Source organism: Struthio camelus, chromosome 18 (assembly GCF_040807025.1).
Source record: "Struthio camelus isolate bStrCam1 chromosome 18, bStrCam1.hap1, whole genome shotgun sequence".
NCBI classification, from domain to species: Eukaryota; Metazoa; Chordata; class Aves; order Struthioniformes; family Struthionidae; genus Struthio; species Struthio camelus.
Window position 1 is genome coordinate 1,397,564 of NC_090959.1, and position 26,391 is coordinate 1,423,954.

General features: G+C 40.4%; 1 protein-coding gene across 8 annotated transcripts in view; it reads left to right on the forward strand.

Moving 5' to 3' along the window:
• The first annotated feature begins 425 nt into the window (after positions 1–425).
• The window catches only part of RBM39 (RNA binding motif protein 39), a 34,084-nt gene continuing 8,118 nt past the window's right edge, over positions 426–26,391 (forward strand). For 3 of the 8 annotated variants that reach the window (XR_011135315.1, XR_011135317.1, XM_068912487.1), the window contains exons 1-13: positions 505–826; positions 4,321–4,383; positions 6,221–6,270; positions 10,770–10,964; positions 16,529–16,594; positions 16,702–16,755; positions 18,261–18,378; positions 19,007–19,159; positions 20,003–20,140; positions 21,420–21,485; positions 22,364–22,568; positions 22,761–22,838; positions 24,472–24,652. Coding sequence is in view for 3 of the 8 variants with exons in the window: in XM_068912487.1 (XP_068768588.1) it covers positions 4,333–4,383; positions 6,221–6,270; positions 10,770–10,964; positions 16,529–16,594; positions 16,702–16,755; positions 18,261–18,378; positions 19,007–19,159; positions 20,003–20,140; positions 21,420–21,485; positions 22,364–22,568; positions 22,761–22,838; positions 24,472–24,652 (1,355 nt within the window). In the remaining 5 variants the exon portion in view is untranslated. Of the gene's footprint in view, positions 827–4,320; positions 4,384–6,220; positions 6,271–10,769; positions 10,965–16,528; positions 16,595–16,701; positions 16,756–18,260; positions 18,379–19,006; positions 19,160–20,002; positions 20,141–21,419; positions 21,486–22,363; positions 22,569–22,760; positions 22,839–24,471; positions 24,653–26,391 lie in introns of all 8 variants that reach the window. The other 5 variants (XR_011135316.1, XR_011135318.1, XR_011135319.1 and 2 more) reach the window with 4 other exon arrangements.

Here is a 26,391-nt window from a genome sequence, read left to right on the forward strand (position 1 = left end):
GCGCCGGCCCCGGGAAGAGGGCAGCCAGCCGTCGGGCCTTCCCTCAGGAGCGCCGGCAGCGAGGCGAGGCGAGCCGCGCGGCGCACCGCGCCAGGCCCGGCCCGGCCCAACTGCCGAGGCAAAGGGCAACAACACCGCTGCCGCTGCCGAGCCCGGCCGCCTCCCACAACAGCGCCGTGATCCCGCTGCCCTACCCGGGAGCAGCGCCCGTAACCGCCGCCTCAGCCGGTACCGGGCTGAGAACGGGGACGGGGACGGGGACGGGGGGGGGGGAGGGGATTTTTAAAATGTCCGCAGTTCACCTTTGATCTGTCTGCTACGAGAACTCTCGCGAGAGCGCCTAGGTGCGAGGCGGGGGGGAGGGTCTGCCGGCCCGCCGCCGCCCAAGTCTCGCGAGTGTTTGTGCCACGGTTTCCGGGTGCGATGTCTCGCGAGAGGCGTAAGGCGAAGATGCGCTCGGCCTTGTTTCGCCTGTGTCTCGCGAGAGCCCCTGCGAAGGGCTCTGGGCGACCCCGTGCGAGTGCGCGGAGCCTGCGAGCAACGAGACGCGGCGGGCGCCATTTCAGGGAGCAGTCGCTGGTGCCAGAGCTGGGTCTGAGCCCGAGGCCGGGGGCCGCCCGCCACGGTCGCGCTGTTTCTCGCCGCCTGCCGCCTCGGGGCTGGCTGAGCGGCGCCCTCCCTCTGCTTTTTAAGCGCCTTGAGAGGGTTCCTGAGCCCTCGGGCCCATCCCCCACCGTCAACGCAGCCAGCGCCGGAACCGGGAGCCGCGGCCGTCACTGCTGGACCTCGGACACCTCAGCGAGGACATCAACCGCCCGCGGCGCAGGTAACTGCCGGGCTGGGGGCTGCATCCTGACGCGGGGCGAGCAGCGGTGTGGCCCGCGGAGCGCTGGGGCCCGGGCCTGCGGGCGGCCCGAGAGGCCTGGGCCCCTCCCGCCCTCTGGGCTGCTTCTCTCGGCAGGCCTGCCGCGTTCGCCGCTCTCGGGGGCCGCCCTTGGCCTCCCGGCTGGGGGCCGCCCTGCCCCTTTCCGGGGCTGGAGCGCCGGGCGGCGCCCGGCCTGCCGTCGCCCCGAGCCCGCGGCCTGGCTTTGCGGGGTTTATGTTCCTATGGCCACGTAGCGGGCGGATCCGGCTGTCCCTGCCGCGGCGCTTGTCCCTCCCTGACTCCCCCCACGATGGCGCTGTGCGGAGTGACCAGCCCTGGTCGACTCGGGGCTCCAGCTCTGCCGCTGCTGTCGCGGCCGGAGCTGGCAGGAGGGGCCCGGGGCTGTGTGTGGCGGCGCTATGGGAAGCGGCTCCGGCGCTGTTTACGTTTGGGAGACAGGGAGGGGAATCGTGAGGCAGCGGCGCTCCGCGGGCGGCCGGCCGTGGTGCTCGGGAACGGCCGGGGTAGATGGCGCTTGCGGAAGCTTTGGCCGGGCGCGCTGGGAGTGGCGGCACCTCGGCGGTGTCAGGTAATGTGCGGTAGCAGGAGCAGTTTCGGGGCTCTGGAAGGACGGGGTGGCAGCACCCCCACGGGAGCTTAGGAAAACATTTTGCTGCTTCGACTTTCTCCTAACGTGTCGCTCTATTTGAGAACCCTAATTTGTCTTTGTTAGGCTGTAGTCGTGTAAGAAGTGTATTGAGAAATTCGGGAGGCGGAGCGTTCTGTTGGGCAAAGATACCTGTAGTACTGAAAGTTCAGCCTCTCTCCCCAGGTGTTGGAGTTCTTGTTTAGCGAGTAGGCTCCTGGAAATGTGTCAACAGTGGAGTTGTCTTTTCTTGGAATTTTTAAAGCAGATAATTTCAAGAAGGGGACCTTTTGGGACTCCTTTTATGTATCATAACACAGCAAAAAGGGATGGAATTGCACTTCAAAATACTGCGTAGATCAGTAACAGTAAATTTCACATCTTTCTGTTTTTCTGTTGATGCATTTTCAAGTGAATTTGTTTGTTTGGTTTAATTTTCAGAACTGTCAGGCATATAAAGCTTTTTTTGGGCAAGCTGAAAAGGTTTTTATAGGAGTTAATTTGAGGTTTTTCAGCGTTCAATGAAAGATTTGGTATTTTGTCATGATGTTCTACTCACTTAAAATTAATAAGTGCTGTTTGTGATTTTTATGAAAAATAACTATATGCAGCATCACTCTTGCGTAGAGTTACAGAGTTGTAGCGGGCCTGTGTTACATAAAGTGGTAAACAGATGTTCTGATGAAAACATAGTATTACCCAAATAAGTATTTTGTACAGAGTACAAAGTGTACAAATTGCACAGGGTGAGACCAAAGGTCCGTATAACTCAGTATCTTGTCAGTGACAGTGTTCAACAGTAAATGCCCAAGAAAGAATACAAGCACAGATTAACTCTGCAGTGATGTTTGTCTCGCAGTACTCTTCTAGTCTTCAGGTAGTTGTGATTCAGGGTTACAAAGGGATGTTTTTGGATTTAGTGAAGAAATTATTCTCTAAATTTTTTTTTAGGATTCTTTTCTTTTTGAACACTGCAAGATTTTTATTCTATTTTATTCTTTTTATTAGCACCCGCAGCACTCGGTGGCAGTGGATTCCATGGCTTAATGTTGTGTGAACAAGGACCTTTATTTTGAACCCACCATATGATAGTTTATTTCACTCTTATTCTTGTTTTGGAGGACACAATGTTAGTCCCTCCCTGTTTACTTTGCCGTGCCACTCATGATTTGGTCATTCTTTATCCTGTCTCCCCTTGCCCTCCTCTTTTGGCTGCTCTTCTTCAGCATGAAGAATCCCATCCCAGGTCTAGTTGTATATGTTAGCTAAATTAACGCCTATGAGAATGTAACTGCGGATGGGTGTTGTCACCAGTGGGAATTCTTCTTGTAGAATCCTGGGTTTGGCCTGACGCTGTTAGATGTCGTTACCAATACTCGTGCACTTGTTTATAGCAAATCCTGGGAGAGTTGCAGTGAATTTAATGTGTGATACGTACATAAGTTGAGAAGCTGAATGTAAATACTGTGGTAAAATATAAAATTGAAAGCTGTTATGTATAAACTATCACTCACAAATATGACTATCTTTAGCACTATAGCTCAAAAAGTAATAACTTGAAAATAAAGTTAATGTGCCTTGTTAGTAAAGCAGTCGAGTATGAACTTCCAGTGCTCTGATGTTGCTAAAGGATTGTGCTTTATTCTTGAATGTACAAGTGGGGGAAGATCACGTGCAGGAGGGGAAGTGACTTGATTCTTACGTGTGATCCACCTCTGGTATAACATGCTCAGTTCTGAGGTTGGGGTGAACGGTTCAAAGAGTCTGGAAGAGTTAGATTTCATTATACTGAAACACCACAATTCCTGCAGCAGTGCCTGTAAGAGAAGGGCAAGGTTGCTTGTTTGCTTTCAAAAATTTTTTTTTAATCATACAGGTTTATCTTTGTTTTTTGGGCTGTTTGACTTTAATCTAGAGGCTTGATCTTTTTTCAGCTTCAGAAAGGAGAAGGAAATAAACTGTTTTAGTAAGAGATTCAAGGAAGTTGCGTCTCTATACTTCACTCCTGAGGCTGTTGACAGATTCTTAAAAGTGGACCTGTGTAGGCAGAGGATATCAAATGCCACAGGGATCCAGAGTATAATAAGCGAAATGACATTTAGATTGAGGCTGAAAAAAAAAAACCCTAAATCTATATATAAAAAAGGCATTATTTAGAGAGGGAAAAGGGTTGTTAGTAGTATTACAGGATGTAGTTGATGAGTTGTTGTTTCCTGAAACTTGAAATTCAAGACTGGATGGATCTTGTGTGTACTGTAGCTGCTCTTAATGCTTGAATCATGACTGCTTCTCCTGTGGTCTGCGCTATGCAGAAAGTCAGATTTCTAGATGACCGTAGTATCCTCTTTAAATCTTTTGATTAACAAATTTGATGGTAGCGAATGCCAGGAAGCTGTGGACAGGTTTGCCTGAATGTATGTTATCAGTTGTTTAGATGTCTCTCTTGGATAGTCCTTTGGTCAAGCTGTAGTAGTTTTTAGAATGGCCAGCAGACCTGCGTTTCTGCATCATAAATTGTCTGTGATCTTTGTTTCGAAAGAAACAAGTGGCGTACCTCTAAAGTTTCCACTTGCTAATTGTTCAATTGCATTTTGTTGTTCGCTGCTATAAAAGTGGCTAGTGCCTTGTATAACGTTCTTTATCGTCTCGCTGGGCAAGCTTCTTTCCAGTTCTTGTTGGAAACTTCTTACAAGACAGTGCTCTGTGAATTTGAGCCAATGTAGTAGTGATGGCATCTTAAGCAAAAGCTTTTGGGACATAAAGTGCAAAGACTTTTTCCCTCTCAGGTGGATTTTGTTTTTTCTTTCAGGTGTCCTGAAAAATGGCCGATGATATTGATATTGAAGCAATGCTTGAAGCTCCTTATAAGAAGGTGAGAAAAACGCGCCAGTGAGGTCCTGTTTACCTTAATTTAGCATTATTCATGAAACTACTGCTGAACTGTAAACTAACATCCCTGGAGCCCTCATGATTTATCTTTTGGAGATGCATTACATGTAACTTGCAAGTAAATATATGCTGTGAATGTAATTATATTGTGCAGTAGTTTCACTTCAGCGTGATGAATAAATGCCCATCTATCTCTCTTTGTAGACTTGCCTAACGATATCTCACCTCTACTCCCATGAATTCACCTTTGATTCCAGTGTGAACTGTCAATCATAAGGTAGTAATTGAGTGACGTATCGCTGTACCGTGGTCCCTTAGGTAAAAAAAAAAAAAAAAAAAAAACACAAAAGAAAAGAAAACCCCCAAAACAAAAGCAAGCAAAAAAGAAAAAAACAAGAAAGAAACAAAAGCCTCTCCTAAAATTGCCAGGTCCAGTTTGGTATAGCAACAAGGTGAATGCAGTGGTTTGGGAAAATAGCAGGGTTCCAAGAATAACCTTTTCACCAGTCCCACGGCAAGTAAATATTTGAACAGTCTGCTCTGCGCAAGAGGAGCGAGACTTGCTTTTAACGCAGAAGACTGGTGATGGTTAATCTTTTAACGGAGCAGGTGGAAATCAATTGCTGAGTGAACAAATTTACCTAAATTCTTGGATCCCTGAATAGAACGCTCATAGCAAGTAAAAGACAGTATCACAGTCTGCGGTATCGTTCTAAAAAAAACCTCTTCTGTTCTTCTGTCCTAGTTGTTCAATTAGGAAATGCCAATTTTGATTCAAAATTTTGATTGATTAGTGTAGTGGTGTAAGTCTTTTTACCTAAACCAGCAGCAAATGAATACTGTCTTTTTTGTTTTTCACCACATGGTGGTGAAGTGTTAACGTTATGCATGCATTAGCACTGGTTTCTCAAGAAATGTATATAAAGCTTAAGTCATTTAGGAGTTGTACTTTTTATGTAACGGATGTGATTAAATTGTAAAGCAAGTATATAAATTATATGGCAGCTATTGTTAGTCTGTGCTGCAGTGTTTATTGCAACCGTGTCATGAATTTTGGATGAGCATTTGTAAGTTATACAAGTGTGTATTTAGTTTTATGTAATATTTAGCAGTTATATAAAAACTTGAAGAGAAAGATGTAAATTGTTATGTTAAAATTCTTGTATCCTGGTTTAACATGGATATTTTCCATGTAAACAGGTATGGAAATAGGGAATGTTTAGGCTGGACTGGTGGATTATTGATGACTTTCTTGGGAGTCGACGTTACTAAAGCAGTGTGAATCCCTGTTTGCTTCAGGGCGAGATGTGTGACAGAGGTGGCATCAAGCTCTTACAACTCTCCAACGAAAATGAGCGAAGATCTCGGGAATGGCATCGGTCACAGGAAATGGATAGTGGCTGGCTGCTAGCATAGCCACTGGGGCTTAGGCAGAAATATAGCCTTGGTACTGATCAGAGGGGCACACAAACCTGAAACTTCCTCTTACATTTTATAGAAATAACATTTAACCACTTGAGTGCTGAATTCTACAGGATAACTTACTCTCTAAACCATGTAAGGAAGTATCTACAGTTAATATACACTTTTAAATGATGTAATTATTGTATTTTATAATTGTTTGACTTAAATTTAAGCAGCAAAGTGGTTAAACATGCCTACCTAAATTTTTTCTAAAGCTTTCCACATTAAACTGTAAACAAGTAATTTAGTATTAAAATTTTTGTTTTGTATTTTCTTATTCCTATTCCCATTACCCTTTGACCACTTGAAATGTTTCCGCTTCGTCCTCACGATGTTCTTCTATCAACCCTGCTTAGGATGAGAACAAATTGAGCAGTGCCAATGGCCATGAAGAACGCAGCAAGAAGTAAGTATTTTCTTTATATCTTACACAGGGTGGGGGAAGTGCTGTTTTTAAACTATCTAGTGCATGTCAAAAGTATCCAAGGAAATAAAATGGAAAAACTTGAACTTTACAGTTGCAGGAGTTCTGAAATCTTCTCTTGTTTACAAGCATAGTTACCCCATTGTCACTGATGTCATCAGAGTTGTGGAAACATTTAATTTCTTAGCATCAGATAAAAATACAAACTTGGTAGGTCCACCATGATTCATCTTTTTTTTTTTTCTTTTTTTAAACCATGCAATGGATTTAACATTAGAAGACTTATTTGGTTTGCAATTTTTATTTAATCCAGAACTGTTTAAAGAATTTAAAGATACCATTGATACCGTTGAAAAGGTTTATGTTGTTGGAACCTCCTGCCTCCTTTAAAAAAAAAAAAAAAGCCTTGTGACTGTTTCTGCACTAATTGGTGCATTGAATTTCAAAGACAGATGCAAGAAGTTAGGCTATCTCTTATCTATTATCTGGCTCATTCTCAATTGAATTCAGTATTTTAGTCCTTTATACGCTACTCTGCATAACAGCTTCTGCTTTATATAAGTTTTCTCTGTTGGTAAGCCAAAATATATAGAATTATTGTAAAACCTTTTAAAATAATTGGATTATAAGCACACCACCTTCATGAGGCCTTGTTGAAGCGTGCTGTTCTTCTGTGGTCACTAAGTTAATTTCAGGGTCTGAATACCTGCTGATAACCCAAACAGGCAGGAATTGAATCAGAAGTTTAAATAAACCTTCCTTTTATGAAACAAAGTCTTAAAATACCCCAAAGGAATGGGAAGTTTTAATTCTGTAAAATAACTTCCTTATCTTGTAAGTATCATTTGTTGGTGAAGGGACAACTGATGTAGGAAGAAATTCTGAATTTGGTAGTCAAGTAAACAGCAAGCAGCGTGTCCTCACAACGTACTGTTAAGTTCAGAAGACAGCATGTATGTTGTCGTCAGAAGAAATCACATAGGTGAAAAGCCAATGGAATCCTAAGATCATTTCTTTCTAGTTGTATAAATATATGGGAAATGAGAAATTTAATCCAGGCATCAGACTTCAGCTGGAATTTAAAAATCTAAACTTGATTATAAGTTAGATTTGCATTCTGAACGACTGTGATCGCTTCCCTAGCGCAATAAATCCGGGCTCCCCCCCGCCCCCTCCCCCCCGCCCCCAAAATAGCATCTCCTAGCGTTTAAGTTCTGAGTTTTTATCAATTCAAAAAATATACTTGACATGTAAAAATCATACATCTGTTTGAATAGCTAGTCACAAATACAAACTGTGATATGAAAGAGAAGTTAATGTTTTCTTAACTTTCAGAAATGGTTCTGAGCTTGGTTCATGGTAGAATGCTTAGAGTATTAGAATGCTTTCTGGCTTGTTTTCTGAATTGCTATAGCCTAAGACCGAGGAGATTGCTTCTGTTAAGTAGGAGAATGATTTTTCACGTAGTTATCTTTCTGCTCACAATCCCAATTTCGGGTTGGAGTTTATTTTTTCTGAGTTTTTTTTTTTAATTTGGAAAGTAAATGAAATTCGGAAAAAGGATACGTTATTGTAAAATAGAAGAAAATCAAGGTGTTCTGTTCCTCTTTGTTTAGCGATGTTACTAGTTGTGTGTGGAGTCGTTTTCTTTTCTGCTTTCCTGATAGTACCCCTGTGTATATGTTCTGAGAAGTTGCTCCTGTGGTGTCTCCTCATTTCAGTTTTGGAGTCAGTAACTGCTAAAAAGTTAGTTATTCCCATACTGAGTGAAACATGTAGCTTTGTGTCCCAGAATTTTGATTTGATATGGCTGTTGCTCATAGAAATCTTTAAAGAACTACACCGTTTTGTACGTGGCTACTGACAGAATACACTCTGCTGCAGATTAAGGTACATACAGGCTTTGCAAGACTTTTGCTTTTTCTCATTAGTTAAATGTTTGTAGCGGCAGCATCAAGAAGATACTCTTTGATCTACTTCAGTTGGAGAATGCTGGAGTAAGATTTAAACTTTCAGAAAATTGATAATTCATAGTAAACATCAACTAAAAATATTAAGTTCAACTTGTAACTTTTAGTAATAAATGTCAATAATGCTAAATTTCTGTCTTGGGGAAATTAGAAGGGATTAAAGGGATAAAGAATCTGTACAGTTTTACTGGATGCCTTACAGTTCTGTTCAGTTTAATCACAGAATGGTTTAGGTTGGAAGGGACCTCTGGAGATCACCTAGTCCAACCTCCCTGCTCAAGCAGGGACCTCTAGAGCATATTGCCCAGGATCACATCCGGACGGGTTTTGAATATCTCCACGGAAGGAGACTCCACTACCTCTCTGGGCAACCTGTTCCAATGCTCTGTCACCCTCACAGTGAAGAAGTTTTTCCTCCTGTTCAGATGGAACTTCCTGTGGTTCAGTTTGTGCCCGTTGCCTCTTGTCCTGTTGCTGGGCACCACGGAGAAGAGACTGGCCCCATCCTCTTGACACCCTCCCTTCAGATACTTGTACACAGTGATGAGATTGCCTCTCAGTCTTCTCTTCTCCAGGCTCAACAGGCCCAGCTCTCTCAGCCTTTCCTCCTAGGAGAGGTGCTCCAGTCCCCTCATCATCTTTGTAGCCCTCTGCTGGACTCTCTCCAGTAGTGCCATGTCTCTCCTGTACTGTTCCAATCATGATTGGAAGACCAATTTAAATGAAACACAAATATCTTTGTGGATAATGACTGGTAGGCGTCTTTTTGCCTACAAAGAAGGTGCAGCTGATAGCTGGATATCTGATAACGTTGATGTGTAGCTGTAACTATTGCTTACTGGTACTGACCAGGACGTTAAGCTACAGAATGAACTACTTTTTTTTTTTTTTTTTTTTTTTGGAGCTGTTATGGTATTTAAGAGTGGAGGACTGAGCGTTTTAACTTGAGCAAGAACTTGGTAACGGATGTCCTGTGAGAGACGATGTTTGCCTTGCACTCTGTCACTAATTACCTTACAGTAGAAAGTGTAGTTAAGCAATTTTGATGCAGATCATTCTGGATATCTAGATGGTGTCCTCTTGTTGTATGTGAAGCTTTTTGAAGATGGTTTTGATGCAGCAGTTCCTCTGTCTGCACTAAAATATTAGAGAAATCTAATTGTAGATTAACAGTAATCAAGTCAAAATGGAATATTCAGCTGTTCTTTTACTGGCCAGTTTGGTATCTCTAATTTTTGTGATTTGGTCATGATTTGGTTTTGAAATGTTTCTCTTGAGAGATGAGTACTAGAATAGTTGTCATGAGGCTTCTTAGGTGGAGACTGGAGAACAAATGCTGCTGGTGATGATTGGGCTCAGTTATATGTGGTAGCTGAGAGATTTTTTTACTATAGTAATTGAAACTAAGTATAAACCTTATTTTAGATGGTCATAGAAAATAGCTGGGATGAACTTTCTTCTGAAGAAAATAAACTTGTAAAGATTTCTAATTTTAAGTGTATGTAAGCAGAAAGCCTAAAGGGGATGGGGGAGGGGGGCGGAGAAGAAACTTACTAGCAAAGGATATTTCAAATGTCAAGAATGTAGCAAGAGGATATTTCTAAAATTTAGCTTGAGGTAAGCTCTGTCTTAGTAGTTGCTTCAGCCTCTGTTTAAAGTAGTGTGTGTATGTGCACTCACACGCACACATGCAGACAAAATTTATTAAAAAATTAGGAGACAGTACATTTCTTATATTCTAAGACAGAAATTGAACTAATCTTCGGGTAACTCAAAAGTTACTCTGCAAGAATGGGACAGTAACTCACTGGTTGTCAAATATGAGGCAGAATCGACTTACAGATTTTACATATTTAAATTTCCTAAGTAAATAGTTAAAGTTATGAAAGACTGCTGTTTGCTCCAAATCTGTGTGGCCCAGAAATGTGGAAAAGCAGGTGACTTATGAGTGAGAGTAGTAAATGGACATGTGAAGTGGAAGTAAAACTCTTAAGCTGAGTATGTTAAAACTCATGTCAGGGAATATCTGGAGAAAATAAACTTCCTTTCCCTCGTTGTCCCTCATCCTTCCTTTCTTTTTTTCTCTATTTTGTTTTACTTCACTATAAAAATGTAAAGTTAATATTGGCATCTTCGTTGCCTATTTACAATACATTTGAAAGACACTTGAAATACTGCAATTAGTATGTGCTAGTTGTAATGCAGGAAACGTTTACTGCTCCTGGAAGCATGGTTTAATGGTTACCAAAAAAAAAAAAACATTCAGCACTTCGGAGCGCTTTATCTTTCTCATGATAAATTTTAAGAGATTTCTGAATTGCTCAACCATCTCTTTTAACAGAAAAGAGTTATAAAAATACCGGTGGTTATATACTAACAGTTATACAAATGCCAACATTTCAATACTAAGGTCAGTGACCTTGGGTTAGAGGAACTAGGGAAAGCTAATAAATAACGGGATTGATAACACTGAACAACAAGTGTAATCAAAGTTATATTTTTGCTTCTCAGGAGAAAAAAGAGCAAGAGCAGAAGTCGAAGTCATGATAGGAAGAGGAGCAGAAGCAAGGAACGCAAACGGAGTCGAGATCGTGAAAGGAAGAAGAGCAGAAGCCGGGAAAGGAAACGGAGCAGAAGCAAAGAACGCAGACGCAGTCGTTCTAGAAGTAGAGATCGCAGATTCAGAGGCCGCTATAGAAGTCCCTAGTAGGTTATTTATGTAGAGTTGCATTTGGACCATTTCCGTGTATGATGTGAAAGCTTAAACTTTAACTATGTGCTTTCTAAATTGGTCACTTTCGTCACCTCAAAAAGGAGGTCGGGGGTTAAGGTTGAAGAGAGCGTCAATAAATGTGGAGTGAGAATTAGGAAGTAAGATGCATGTCTCTTGCTGCTTTTGTTTCTGACTTCAGATAAGAAGGAAAAATAAGTGAGAGCAAAGCGTCCAACTGACTGGAAGATAAACATGAAATCAGAAGTTTGTTGTAGAATTAAAATGTTGAGCAGGTATTCTAAATATCGTAATTACCTTCAGCAGATGAACATGAAGGTTTAACTGTTGGGGGGAAAAAAAAAAAAGAGTAGTCTGTGATTTGGGTCGCAGGCTCATAACTCACCTTTTGCTTGTTATCTAAGCGCATGGAAAAATAGAGGGTTTCTGTTGTGTCCGAGTTATACTTACTATTTAAATTGTGAACTTGTACTGCTATGCAGCAGTGCCTTGATTACGTTTTCCAATTTAACACAAGAAAAATAACTAATGAGGTTGGTGTTTTTCTTCCTAGTCAGATGTGTTTTTACTGGCCTGCTGCTCATATGCATGTTTGCTATAGTGCTGCAGGGGTTTTATGCACTCAGAATGCTTTTTCTTAATAACACCCACCTGTTACATATTTGCCCTGCTTTTTCTTGGGATTGTTTAGAGGCCGTAGAAGATGGTGCACCCCAGCTCTTCAGTTCCTCTATTTTTTGGCTTGAGATAGAACTTCTGCTGCAGGTTGTTCCTTACAGTTGTAAAGCACTTCTCAAAGTCTATTTTTTCGTTGGTGATATTTGTGCTAGGATTCTCCTGGAGGATTTTTATTTTGCCCTTCCCTCATCTCCTTTTGCTTTCAAAGAAGCAGAAAAACAGAACTGGCTGCATTACATGGCTTTCACTGGTTACCTGAGGCTGCTGCTTGTGTCGTCTTTTGCCTGGGTCTCATCTCGGCTGTTGTCGAATTTCAGAATGCAAGATCATGTCAGAAGTGGGCACTTGAAAAGGATGTTTTTTTTGATTCACGGCACATATTGTCATCCACACCTAAGAGATCTCTTAAGGTGATTGAGAAGATGCTGTTTCACTTCTGATGTTCTGCAGGCATATGCAGCTTCAGCAAAGTGGATGTTTCCCTAGGTGGTTGGGTCCGGATCCAGGGAGCACGTTCCTTCTGGTGCTCTTGCAATGGATACAAAATGCCTGAGCCCGCAGGGTCTCATTTTGCACTAAGTCACCTAGAAGTTGGTTTTTCTCATACTGAAACTGTACAACGCCAGGCGTCCTGTGGCTCAGAATCCTCAGTCCAGCTTTTTCTGACCTGCAGCAATTGTTCTATGTGATGCTCCTCATTTTACTGAGGTAGGAGAAGATTTTGGAACAAACGGATTTGGCATTTGCTCTGCTTTCCTCAGTTGTGTGTACTTGGAGACCATAGAGCGTATAATCTCTGTCTTGCTTTGTCTCCAGTATCGGACCTCGTGCAACCTTTAGAACTGCTCTGGGCTTTAGCTCTGAAGACGTTTGCAGCTTTGGACAGTTGGTTTATTTTCCACAGTTCTTTGGCTCCAGTAACATTACAGGAACGATGTAGGATGTGCCAGTGCAGCCCTTCTGGCTCCAAACCGCATATTAAACAGAGGACCCTTGATCAAAATCTTCAGCCTTCCAGAAGTGGAGCCTGCCAGTCCTCTGTACTCCACGTCATGTTGTCACTAGGATAGGATATCCATCATCTCTCAGATTACTTAACTAGGAGAGTGCAGTGACTCCAAGCCACTGGTGTAGCTGGTGCTGGTCACTTGTTTGTTCCCTTCATCCCTTGGTGAGCCAGTAGATTCCTCACCTGGAGAAACTGGGAGCTGGTCTTCCATAAGACCATATTCTGGTCTTCCAAAACATTTTGCTCAGGCAGAGGTTGAAAATATTGGAAATTATCTCAACCCATGCCTAATGTAATGGATCAAGGTGTGTTGTGCCAGGAGGGTAGGCGATTGCTTGGGGATGTCTTTGTTGTTCTGATATTCTTCCACAGTTGTAGGTTTCTGTAGTGCTGGAGACAGCTAACAGTATAACAATAAAGGTCAGATGTTCTAGTGTCGCTTAGGGTTGGGTAAGAAGCTGTGCTTTTTGGTTTGGCAGTGTTGTGTTGTCTACTTCAGGTGCTGAGTTGCTGGATTTGGCTAGCCAAATAGAATTTTAGCGTTAACATTAGTTAGTTTAGTGAAAGACTGGTATGGGGTTCTTAACTATCTTCCTCCCAGAGGCATTGGCACTGGCTGTTGGCTGTAGTTCATTTGTAGGTTGTGGAAGATCTAGCTGGTGGGTGACATCTCTAATCCTACCAAGCGTTTTGTGTTTGAAATGATTGAAATTGGACTGTTGAAGTGATAAAAATGCGAAGATGACTCCAAGATTGCAGTTTTGGCCCAGGAGATACAAAAAGAGAAGGACCTCCTACTGGGAAAGAAGAGAGCTAGCTAGCTCAAAGGTGAGCCTGTGTGTACTGAAGAGCTGTATAGCAGACGTCCCTTGTGGGGAGCAAGTCTTTCGTTCTGGAGATGAAGTCTTTTGCTTCACCAGCCTCCTTTTCTCAGATACCTTTGGATATACCAAAAACGGTGCTTCCATATGGAGAAGCAGCCACTGTTGGCGGCTTTGTCGTTTCTGTATTTCATAGGTAACAAGCAGAATGCTTGATAGGATTAAGAGATGTCACCTGCCAGCTGGAGAATTTGCGTCTGGAGTCTTACCCTTGGGCCTGTTCAGACAGTTCAGAATTGGTGTTACTATAGGTAGTGGTGTTGTAGGTGACTACATCGTCCAGATCAAAGTGCTTTGTGTGTTGTGTGTATGTGTCGGGGGGGAGGGGGAGGTCTCCTGCCCCCCTTTACTCCTTACCTTTCACAGTTGTTTTATAAAGCCCCCTTTTAAGATATTTTCTTTAAACTGTGAGGTCTTTTTTGTCACGGGGATCGTGCAGAAGTCTCTCCCCAAGACTGGGGAAAGGAAGTGCACTGAAGATAATTCTGAAAGAAAAGGAGAATGGTGCACTGTGTAGAACTTGAGGAAGTTTGAATCGGTCATCTGTAAACGTAAGATATTGGAATTAAATATTGCAGTTCCTTTTCTTGTATTACTCGCTGTTCACTTTTTCTTTCATGTTCTTCTTTTTCACATATTTTGACTCTTAGGTGTTTTACAGTTATTTTATCAGGCCTCTTGAAGAAGAAAACTTTACCAAGTATTCTTGCTTAGACATCTGGCTGACAAAAGTCAGCTGCTCCTTACAGTAGAAGATGTTTAGACTGTTCTGTTGCTCTTCCGGAGCCAAAAATTTAGGCAAATGCTGCCAGGAAAACCAACTCCATACATGAGGACTGAAAATTCATCATGATTCTCCTAGACTTTGTTGGCCAAGGCTTGCCTTGTCTGAGAGGCATGTTAGACTCTTGGGATATGACTGAGGTGGTGAAGACCTTTTTTTTTTTTTTTTTTTTTTTTTTTAATAAACAGCTATCTTCTGACCCGATTATCATCATCTTGGGCCATGTGGTATCACATAAGTTTAGAAAATAGATTAGCTATGCTTTGGTTATGCGCGCAGGCTAGTGCATCTGGCTTATCTGAAGAAAGTAACCCCAGTATTGCTCGTGAATCAGTGCTTTCATACATGGTAGCAGGAACCAGCCAACAACTGCAAAGAGTTCTCAGAAAGGCAGTAGGAAGAAAGAAGAGGAATAGGAAAAAAGAAAATTCCACTGAAGTCTACAGCTTTACAAGAGAGTCTCCTCAGAAAAATCCAAAGGATATGCATGCCACAGAATAGTGCAAAAAGAACTTCAAAAGATTGCTCAGACCACCTGTCTTGCCCCAGGAAGCTTTGGAGGCCTCTCTGCTCAGTCTATTCCAGGGGTCTACTCTGCCTGTAATTTGTTGGAGTTTTAAAATGTTAATGTTCCTCCCATGCTGTCATGTAAATCTATTATTACTTGTTTATCTAGAGTAAAAAAGGGAAGCAGTTTTTGGGGGATTCTTTTTTTTTACAGAAGCCATAAATATTTGAAAACTACTGCTGTGCATCTTCTCTTTTTTTTTTCATTAGACTTAAGACAAAAAAGACAACTTTTTCCTTTCCTTCTTTCACTAGTCCCTAAAAAGCCATGCATGTGATCCTCGACTGTTAGTTACTTGGTCTGCATTGATATTCTGATGTTTAGAGTCACTTTATGTAGTTTATTGTGCAGCATCCAAATTGATATGGACAGCACTATCTTGTGCATCAGCAGGTGTGAAGGTACAAGGTAATCCAATCTCTGATTGGAAGAAGCCAGTCTCTGGAACGAAGTGATACAGTCTGATCTACCACAAAATACAAAGAGCTGCAAAAACTACCAACAACATATAAAGCTATTAAATAATGATCTGATTGAAAAGAATATAAATGAAGCCTTTAAGTAGGTCTTTTCTATGTGCGTGCTATTGCTCATTAAAGCAAAAAAATACGTAAAAAGGCCATTGGTAATTGCTTTGTTAACCACTGCAGAAAACACCAATGCTCTGGAGACAGATGCCACTAGTTTAGCACCTAAGGTCTCTGTAGTGTGTTTTTCCAGCAGTTATTTAAAAAAATGTTATTTCCTGATCTAGAATGATCTCAGCTCAAACATGCTACTGCCTAATATGGGCCTGTTTTTTTTTGGGGGGGGGGGGGGGGTAGCAAATTGTGCCTTATTTTCTGTTAATAAATTGTTTAAATGGTCTGATTTCCCTTCCCCTGGCCAGGGCCCTCCACCTGTATCCTGCAGGGTTGTATTTCCCTTTATTTCAGCCTGGCCAGCACAGTTTTGGATCTTGGCCCGATACTTCCATGCGTTATGGTGTCATGTTAAAAGAGCATCTTCCTTCTCAATGTGCATTCTGAGTTGACTGTAAGCATTGCTGCTTCCCCCAGGAGTGAAGTCTCCAGAACACTTCCTTGCAGGCATCTGCAGGGAGCTCCTTGGGGTTCCCTTTGCACCTTAAATCTCATGAAACTTTCAGTTTAAGGGTGCTGTTTAATTTGTGCTGAAGCAAATAGTTGTGCCATCAGAGAGTTGCTTGGTGCTCTGAGGCTGACTTCAGAGAGTGAAGGCACTGCTTTGGCGTCATCAGCAGAATATGCACGTGGACAAGTATATGAAGGAGAAAAGATTACAACAGTAACTGAAGTTTAAAATATTTTGCACGTAAGTGTGCCATATCTGGCCCATTCAGTTCTTCCTTGAAGTCCTCTGTATTCTGGGATTTTTGCAGTGCAGATGAAACTGAGCAGGGAAAATATTCCATGCCTGATAGTTTGGAGAATAGCATGTAATTTACGCATGCTACAGGTACTGCTCATAGAAGAGAGCTCAAGTGTGTAGGGTGGGGGAGCACCTTCAATGCAATGTGAATTTAGACAGGAGATCCTGAATCCAGGTACTCTGGCAAGTAACGTCTGTTTTTTTTTTTTTTTTTTTTGCTTTTGCCGCAGTTCTGGTCCAAAATTCAACAGTGCCATCAGAGGGAAGATTGGTCTGCCTCACAGCATCAAATTAAGGTTTCTGAGTTTTCTCTACTTTTTTTTGCATCATTAATAGGCTTTGTTTAAAATCAGATCAGTATATCTGAAGATTTTTGATAATCTTGTTATCTTTATCTTCACAGCAGACGACGCTCCAGAAGCAAAAGTCCCTTCAGAAAAGACAAGAGCCCTGTTAGGTAGCGATTTTTATACATTACTTTTTTTTTTTTTTAACTTGAAGTTTTTAAAAAACAAAAAAAAAACACAAAAACTTCTCACGGTCCGGCTTACACTGCAAGAAACTTAAAAATTCCTCATTCAGAAAGCTCATGGAACAAAAGCGTTGAAAATACCCTAGTGCTTTTTCCCCCATGCAATAAACCGTTCCCTCCCTGCTCCCAAAATTAACAATGTACACTTTTAACTCACATCAATTTGCAAGGCATATCTTGCTTTGCTTTTTTCATGTTTCTGTACTCTCAAGCTTTTTCCAGTTGATTCTAATTTAAATTGGCTAACTTCTCTGCTAAATCTTATTAATCTTAAATACAGAATGGTAAAGTACTGTGCAAATGCTTGCTTTTTCTCTTCAGTATGTGTTGATATTCTTTGTAGAGAAGCCATGTAGCTTTTAAATTCTGGAAGTGCTTATCCGTTCCCATTCTTAAGGCTTATCAATTAAGGAAATTGCATTCAGATAACTGCTAATGGGATGATTCTCTAAATTAATACAGTTAAACTTCAGCAGTCTTACTTTGTTTTTATTAGCAAATACTTACTGAGATACTTTAGTTTACATTATTGTTCTGTGTTCTCAATGATATTTTTTAAATATACATGAAGTATAAAGAAATACATTACTGAAAACTCAGTCCAGGATTGAAATTTGGGTTAATTGCACAGGTATCAATTGCTCATGCACCAGGCTATTTCTATCTTACTTTTTTTTAATTCTGAAGACAATTAGATTCTTTAGATTTGAAGCTTTAACTTGTAAAAAGTAGATCATCTCATTTTAGCCGGTGACCAATATCAAAAGAAAAGTACATTACTGCTTCTGGAATCAGAGACTAGAATACTTATTCAGTATTCAGTTCTATTCACTTATTTGCTTTTAAGTGTACTAGTGGGTGCCAATGGATAGTTTATTAGAAGTCTCCTAGGGTTAAGCTTAAACTACAAAATTATATGAGGACTAGGAATTCTGTTTGTACAGGTGTTGATCTTGTTTCTTGTGGTACCTGAAGTGACTGTGAAGTGACCAGGTATGCACCAGATTTTAGTTTGCAAAGCTGGGGAAAAAAGGTTGATATTCTTTGCCCAAGAGTTTATAGACAGCTAGTCTATTCTAATTAGTCTTGTTCTTTTCTTTTGTTCCTATCCTCTCATCTTGTCTGTTTGACTGCAGGCTCCTTGGAATGGTACTGTTATTTCTTCTAGATAGTGACAAAGTAACACCTTTGTATAGTTGGGGCTTCTGAACTTAAAGGATAATTTTCCAGTGATGTTTAATGCTTACAGTTCAAATTGAATTAATCATGTTAAAGAAAAGTTTGTATTAGGTATTCCCCTTAATTCTTGACCCCTGCTTTATTTTAATATTGCAGTTGTTTTTTCCATGTCTAGTTCTAAAGTACAAACATTTGAAGTATGTGTGGTACTATGATGAGGTCTCTTATTCAGTTTTCCTCTTACGTTCCAGAGAACCTATTGATAATCTTACCCCTGAAGAGAGGGATGCTCGAACAGTGTTCTGCATGCAGCTGGCTGCGAGAATTCGACCAAGAGACCTGGAAGAATTTTTCTCTACAGTAGGGAAGGTAATTAATAGAGGGTTACTGTGATTCTGAATACTTTCTCAAGCTATCCTAGGCGAGGATTGCTGTTCTGTAGAACTGAACAGGTGACTTTTTTTTTTTTGGGGGGGGGGGGGGGGGGGGAGCTTCTTGTACAGGGAAAAGGTTGGGTAAAAAACTGAGCCTCTGAACATAGAAATGCAATTAATCAGCAGTTTATTGTTCAGAGTGCAATCTGATGCAGATCATGGTCATGCAGTTTTGAGTCAAACAGCTTCAATTTTAAAAGTTTCAGTCTTTCTCAGATAGCTGAGCAGTTTAAAATACAATTGCACAGTTGAGTTCTGAGATGCTTCCTGTTGTATCAGCTCTAGGGTTCCTGCTTAAAGCATTGAGATGCTGCAAGTATTGTAGCACTCCTGTTCCTGTAGCATACTGTGTTTGATTTTGAGACAGAATAATGCCATCTTGCCTCTGGGATGTTTAAGAAGGTAATTTGATGCTAGTCTAGATTTCCAACGTAATTATAAAGCCATTGGCTTTGCAAGTAAGTATCTGGCTTATTAATGTCTTTCTGAGAATTGAATTCCATTTGCTTTTTTCCTAGTGTAACCCTCTCTATAAACATAGCACTTCCATTCTTGTCTTTCAGGTTCGTGATGTGCGAATGATTTCTGATAGAAATTCCAGGCGTTCAAAGGGAATTGCTTATGTAGAATTTGTTGATGTTAGTTCAGTGCCTCTGGCAATAGGACTAACCGGACAGAGAGTCTTGGGTGTACCAATCATAGTGCAAGCATCACAGGTAAGTAGTTTTAAACTTTCTTTTAATCTTATTGAATAGTGCCTGAAATGAGCTAAAGGCTGGAAACTCAGAGGCAGGGACATCATCCTTTTTTCATCTTAATGAAAATTTTAAGTATAAAATGAGCTTTAGAGAACGGTGTAATTAGCAAAATAGTTATCTTTGTCTGCTGGTCAGATCTTTAAAGGAAGAGTTAAATAATAGGCATAACATTCATAGACGAGTGCTAGAATAAAAGATGGAAGTTTTTTGTGAATGCTGACCTTTATTAAAACTTGTTACTTAAACTCGAGAATCTTAGGAGATTTTGCTTTAAAAATAATGATCTCCACCGGGGTGGTTTTTAAACATTTCAGTGCCATTGTGATTTTTTTCCACTTTCAATTTTTTTTTCCTGTTTTCTTTGCTGAAAGTTTAGTGTTTGAGAATTTGGTTCTCATTGAACATTTAAGATAATCATAATTGAACCTTTACTTCCAAAAGTTGACAGGCAAATTGCAGCAAATCGCAGTGATTGATTCCTTTTGAAAATACTGATGTTAAGAAAGTAGTAGTAACAAAGCTATAATAGCATTACAAAACTGTACTCTGAAATTATGCATGCTTTCCAGCATATGTAAAAAGCAAAGTGGTGTTTTACTAGATAAAGCCAGAATTCTGCATGAAGTTCTTCAGTTTAGCGACACGTCTTCCAAAAGTCTTCGTACTTAGTCACGATCTTGGATTTCATACTGTTTAAGTTAGATGGGCAATGTGCAGATTATTAAACGACATGTATTTTTTACAGTTACGTTCTTTTTATTGAATTCTGACAGAAAGTGGGGGGATTTGTTTTGTTTTCAGGCAGAGAAAAACAGAGCAGCAGCAATGGCAAATAATCTGCAGAAGGGCAGTGCTGGTCCTATGAGGCTGTATGTAGGATCATTACACTTCAACATAACTGAAGATATGCTTCGTGGAATCTTTGAGCCATTTGGCAGGGTAAGTTTTGACTAAGCAAAGTCAATGTGTTGCAGTAGTTTTGATTATCTGAAAAACCTATGTTAGCTTCTCAAATGGCTTCTTGAAATAATTAAGCTTCATGCCTGCAATCCAGTCTCCTATTTCCATTCTTTTGTTACCTATACATCCACAAAGATATAGGTACTGAGTTACTATTTGAGAACAAATGAAAAAAACCTTGATTTGTGGTGTAGTCCAATTTTGAGTGGCAGGTCTTATGACAGAAAGATGAGAATTCGGCGGTCACCCTTAATTACCTACAGACTACGTTATATCCTGCTTTTATGTCTTGTTTACTTGCCGGAACAGCTCTGCATTGCCTTGGTACACTTAATACACTGCTTAAGAATATATATTTTTTTTCCCTTGACCAAGTGCTGCTACTTATTTATTTATTTATTTTTTAAATCATCTTTGGATATTAACCCTTCATACATAATGTAAGCATACTTTTCAGATACTTTATTCAGAGGTTTGGTATGCATCTCTAATCCTGTTGTACAAAAGCCTGGGAAATTGCGGTTTATTACCTACTAATCTACATGGCCCATTTTGTTTTGTTTCTTTCCCTGCCCCCCTCTGGCAGTAGAACTAATGTAGATTATGAGGCTTATGTACAGAAATATGAAAATTCTTTCTTCATTCCATATTTCCCAATCTATTCTTAAAACCTCTTCTCCCCTTCCCCCACCCCCCATTTTTGTGTTGCTTTCTCTTTCCAGTGCTATTTCACAGGTCATGGATGACTCACTAATATTTATTTATTTTTTAATTCGGTAACTAAACCTTTAGGAGTTCCCATATAGCAATAGACAACTGTATTATTTAAAGTGTGCAGCTTTTTCTTAATGGCCTCACCTAGCTGCTTTTGTTACCCCAAAAAATGGAGTTTCTCAGCATATGAAATACCATACCTATGTTATTTCAGTTGAGACTCGATGGTGCCTGTGCGCTAATTGTCTGCTAGAATGCCTCATGAGGACCAGGCCTCTCTGCCTGTGACTGCAGACACCTTATAAAGGATAAATTGAACATCTCCCTTATATTTACTCATTACTGCTTTAGTTTTAAAATAAAGATCACATTGCCTGTACACTAATCTGGACTTGAGGAAAGATTGAGGAACTGCATTTAAACCCTTCCCCCCTCCCCCTTTCATTTATGACCATTGTGTTTGGTAGGGCTTTATGTAGATTTTGTTTTGATATGTTGTGGTTTGTTTCAAAGCATCTGATAATAGCCTTACTCTTATTTTTAGATTGAAAGCATCCAACTGATGATGGATAGTGAAACTGGACGTTCAAAAGGATATGGATTTATTACGGTATGATTGGAATTACCAGGATTCTTAGAATACTTTCAGCTGTAACCTTCTCTTATGGTAGCATAGTTAACTCAGCAAAACACAGTTAAGTCTCATCTTAGAAGTTTCATGTTACAGGGAACACAACAGTGGCCTCCTTCTCTCTCTTTCTGCCAGTTCTCTATGGGTATTCCGATTGAACAATTCCTATGTTTAGAATGGGAATGGCATACTTCTGTCCACCATTACGCTCACTGTCTGGTAAAGCGCTACTGTTTCTTCAGGCAAAAATACTAGTAAAAACTGGCTTTTTCAAAGTGCCCGGGAGATCTAATTGGAACTTCATTAGGGGAAATCGAATTCCAGAAGCTAAAACTTTCTGTTGGGAACATCTTTCCTTTTCTCTTTGCCATTACATATTTAGCTTTGTGAATTCAGGGGTCTTGAATGACATGGCAATTTGTGAAGAAAGAAATGTCTCAGGACCTCTGGCAGTTGGAGACAAATGGAGCCAAAATGACTGCAGGGCTGATGTTTGGTGGGTTTAGCATTGACAACACAGAAGTTTAACTTTGTTGTGCGACATGAAGCAGAACATCTGCTAGGAGCATCCACTGGAATCAGTAAAATTACAAAAGAAGTGAATCTCCTTCACATAAAGTATTGAAAGAGAATTGCAGCTATGACTTCTGTTAATTGAAATATCTAGGTTGATCTGCCTTCAACAGTCACGCGTATTTCAATGTATTTCCCTCAAAATAGAAAAAGTAAATATTCAAAGTTGTGTAAGTTTGATAATGCACTGGTTCAAATGGAAGGTCACTGTGGATGTTACATATGACAGAAATGTTGTGGAATGCTGTGGACAGTATTATGAATGTATTTTTTCCATTCTACAGTTTTCAGACTCTGAGTGTGCCAAAAAGGCCTTGGAGCAACTCAATGGATTTGAGCTGGCTGGTAGGCCAATGAAAGTTGGACATGTAACTGAGCGCACTGATGCTTCCAGTGCTAGTTCATTTTTGGACAGCGATGAGTTGGAACGGACTGGAATTGACTTGGGAACAACTGGTCGCCTTCAGTTGATGGCAAGACTTGCAGAGGGTATGTACGATGATATATAGGAAAAGTGTGAACACAAATCTACAAAATTTGGATTAACATGGTGCACAGGATATTATGCTAAACGCATTTTTAAGATCTTAACAACAATAAGACTTCTTGTATTTCTGTTCTTGGGTTCCTAACTGAGTGAAGAGTGCTTGCAACAAAGTATATTCGTATTTTCTGTTCTAGGTACTGGTTTGCAGATTCCCCCAGCTGCACAGCAGGCTCTGCAGATGAGTGGATCTTTGGCATTTGGAGCTGTGGCAGGTAAGAAATGATAACCTCTTTATTTTTCTAAAATTATGTTTATCATGCTTTATGACTTTGAGATAAGAAGTACTTAACTGCATTGTGTGACTTAAAGTGGGAACATAGATGCTACAGCATGTTTTACAAGTTGCAGAACTTCGCAAATCCATGAGTAACTTTGATGGACGTGATTCGCTTTGCGTTACTTCTGGCAAATTTGTCGTAGTTCTCTGAATTCATCCCAGGCCTTCATCTCTGTATCTTTACTATTCCTGGTACTAGTGGGACTTTCAGGTTCTACTGCAGTGTAAATGTTGACTGTTAAAAATAGCAGGCTCATAACTGGAAGGGGTTTTACCCTCTGCAGAGTCCCTTCTGAAAAACTGGATCTGTACTAGGGCCAAGACGGTTAGTGGAGTTTTGCAGAGGACGTGGCAACCAGCACCACGTTACGTGAATACTTTAGTGCCTTCCATGCAAACGTAATGGTATTGTGAATGTTATATGTCCTGGCCACGAAGAATAGCGTATGTCAGTGAATTTGTGTGTTGCTGGGGGTTGGCTGCAGTTTGCGTGCTCTGCAAATGGGCAAGTTAAAAGTTTTATTGAGATTTTTCTGAGAGACTGAGGGTACGATTGCTGCAGCTACTAGTTCACAGCTGAACCTAAGCAATGAACTGTTCAAAGCTAGGCAATGAGAGTAACTTCCCACAAGAGCCTGTGTGGGAATTGAGAGTGGGATTTTTCTGTTTTTTTGCTAGCTCAAGAACAAAGGGAAATTGTGGTAGCAGTAGAAAAGACTTGAAGGGTATCACAAGTAACTAATGCTAGAAGGTGTATTCTTTCTTGATTTCCTGACACTTCTTGCATACATCGTTTCTGTCTTCCAGCAGTTTGTGACAGAAACAGTTCAGACTTACAATACACATGAATCATATTTTTGAAACGCAGATGCAGCATTGAGAAAAGCGTGCACGTAGAACTGTCTATACACAGTTGCTAAAAACATGTAATACTGTGTGCATCTCTATAAGGAGATTTACAGAAGGAAAAGGGAACTGGCTAGGTAAACGATGTGGGTTGAGGAGCAAATGTTTGGAGAAGTAGTGGATGAAAAGAACGGCAAGAAAGAAAAAAGCAGCCAGTCGGGAAAGAGTAAAGGAAAACAACACTAGAGTGAGATCACCTTTAATGTAGGTGACAGTGGTGGTGATGTGACAGTGTAGTTTGGGTACAGGTGCAGTCAGAAATGAAAGAAATAAACAGAAACAAAAACCTTCTTCCATCTCCCCACATTCCAAACAAGCCAAAGAAATCCAAACTCCCAAATAGGAAACCTGGCCAGGAATGTCCATGAGACATTTTAACTATTAAGATAGCATGTGAATTGGTATAAGAGAATGTAGCTGCTGGAGGAGCAAATGATAAGGCTTAATGCAGGTTTTTGAAGGATGTGCATGTTTAACAATTGTAGAAATAAAGATATTAGAAGTAGCACTGTTTATCCCACTCATACTGTACAAAACAAGTATTGGAGACATGCAATTTAAGTAAGTTGAGAAAAGGATAAAACTTTTTACTACCATTGAGTCATGAGCTATCCCCAAAGTGAGATTTGGTTATGGATTAAAGATCTCTTTACTCTTGTTAGAGAAAATTACTACCAGGAATTATGTCATTATGGGAGACTTTAACTTCCCTGATACAGATTGGAGAAGAATTGCTAGTAATAATGGTGGGGCCCAGATATTCCTGGATGTGATATCCGACAAATTTCTTCATCAAACACTCACTGACTCATCAAGAGGGGATGCTATTTTAAACTCATTTTGGTAAGTAATGAAGATATTATGGATGAGAACAGAAATTACCATTGACTGAGTGATCATGAATTGCTCAAGTTTATATGGAAGGATAAACAAAAACAGGTCTGAGACTAACTAAGGCTTCTGATCTCAAAAGTGATGAGTGAGGAAATATGGAAGTAAAGTCACCTGGTCTAAACAATACAGGTGTCTGAACAGGAAGGACATAAAAAGTTTCTTGAGTTCCAAATTGCTAATGTTAAATTGGATCTGTATTCCACAGAAAGAAGAAACAGTCCAGTAGCAATGGGCTCCCCACCTAACTGGGTGATTAACTGCCTCAAAAGCGAACAAACAAAAAAAAAAGAAAAAAGCAGGGGAGCCTGTGAAGAATAGAGGGGGGAAAAAAAGCCAGACTGATGATGATGAAAATAGTATTCTAGGAAATAAGTAAAACAAGAATTACAAACAATAAGATTGAGTTAGACCTTGTAAGAGATGTGAAAGCATAGATGAAGAGAGGGGGGGAAAAAAAGGAAGTAGGTCTGAGGTTGAAATGAAAAATTACTCTAGATGCTTTAGAAGACCTTCATTGCTCCATTCATTTCATGGGGACACTGATGGTAGTTTGGAATTTGAGGAATGTAAGACCCAGTGTAGATTTAAAAAAAAACAATGATTCGCAAGCAAAATAGAAACCAAACTAAAAATAAGAACTGAATGTCCTCACTGCAGAGGAGTAAGAAAACTCATATTAGTGAAAGAATAGGCACATGAGCTACGAGGTCTCGTATCAGTTGTTGTCACGTATTTTAAGTCTATGACGTACTATGAAACTGGGACATCTCTTTCTAAATTACCTATACGTAAGAAGGAAAGAGGAAGAAAAATAATCTGACCCATTTTTAGGCTTGTTATTCTGACTTCACTTTTATGCAGGTGTTTACCCTCTCCTTCAAAAGTCATACTAGAGACAGATGAGCTGGAAAATGATTAAAATACAGTATATTTTTCCACAGGAACTACATGTAAGGACTAACAGTATTGAAACTAACGTCCCTAGACAGAGGAGCTGTAGTAGAACTCTTCTCTCTGAACTTTTGATGTGCGTCACTTGCAAATCTTTGAACTACCCACTCCTTCCCTAGTTGAAGAAGTGCAAAACACATGAGAATCTGGCTCAGTGAAAGAGGGCTGGGATTTTTTCCAAGAGAAATTTAAAAAAAAGTTTGAGAATGTTGTTGAAATCAAAGTTCATTTTTAGGAATGATCTTGTTTAATGTTTGTATGAATAGCAGCGGCAAATACAGTGGGAGTGAGGTAACTAAACAAACAGGGCCTTATCACTAAGGGGTGCATGACGCATCATATGTTTTTGGTCCGTTTGGGATTTGAAATAAATACCCGTTATAGCCTAGGACCTCAGCAGTGGAAAATGACCATGAAGGGGGAAAATGCTGAGGTATTCTATTTCATCAGTGAATAAGTGTGAGCTGTCAGTGTGAAAAGGCATCTGTGCTCCTAGAGGTAGCATATCTGATCATCTGAGACCTCACCTATAAATCAGTGAACCGTTCTGGTCACCCATGTTCAAAACAAGTTGAATCCAACTAAAATAGTGAAACATCTGAGGTGAAGAGGAGAAAAAAAAGTTAATCTTGTTGGAGACCTGAGGACTTGATATTTATTCCCATGGAGAAAATTCCAGCAGGAAAAAAATAATTGAAGCTAACCGAATTACAGTTATGTACTGCTTGTTCTCTAGG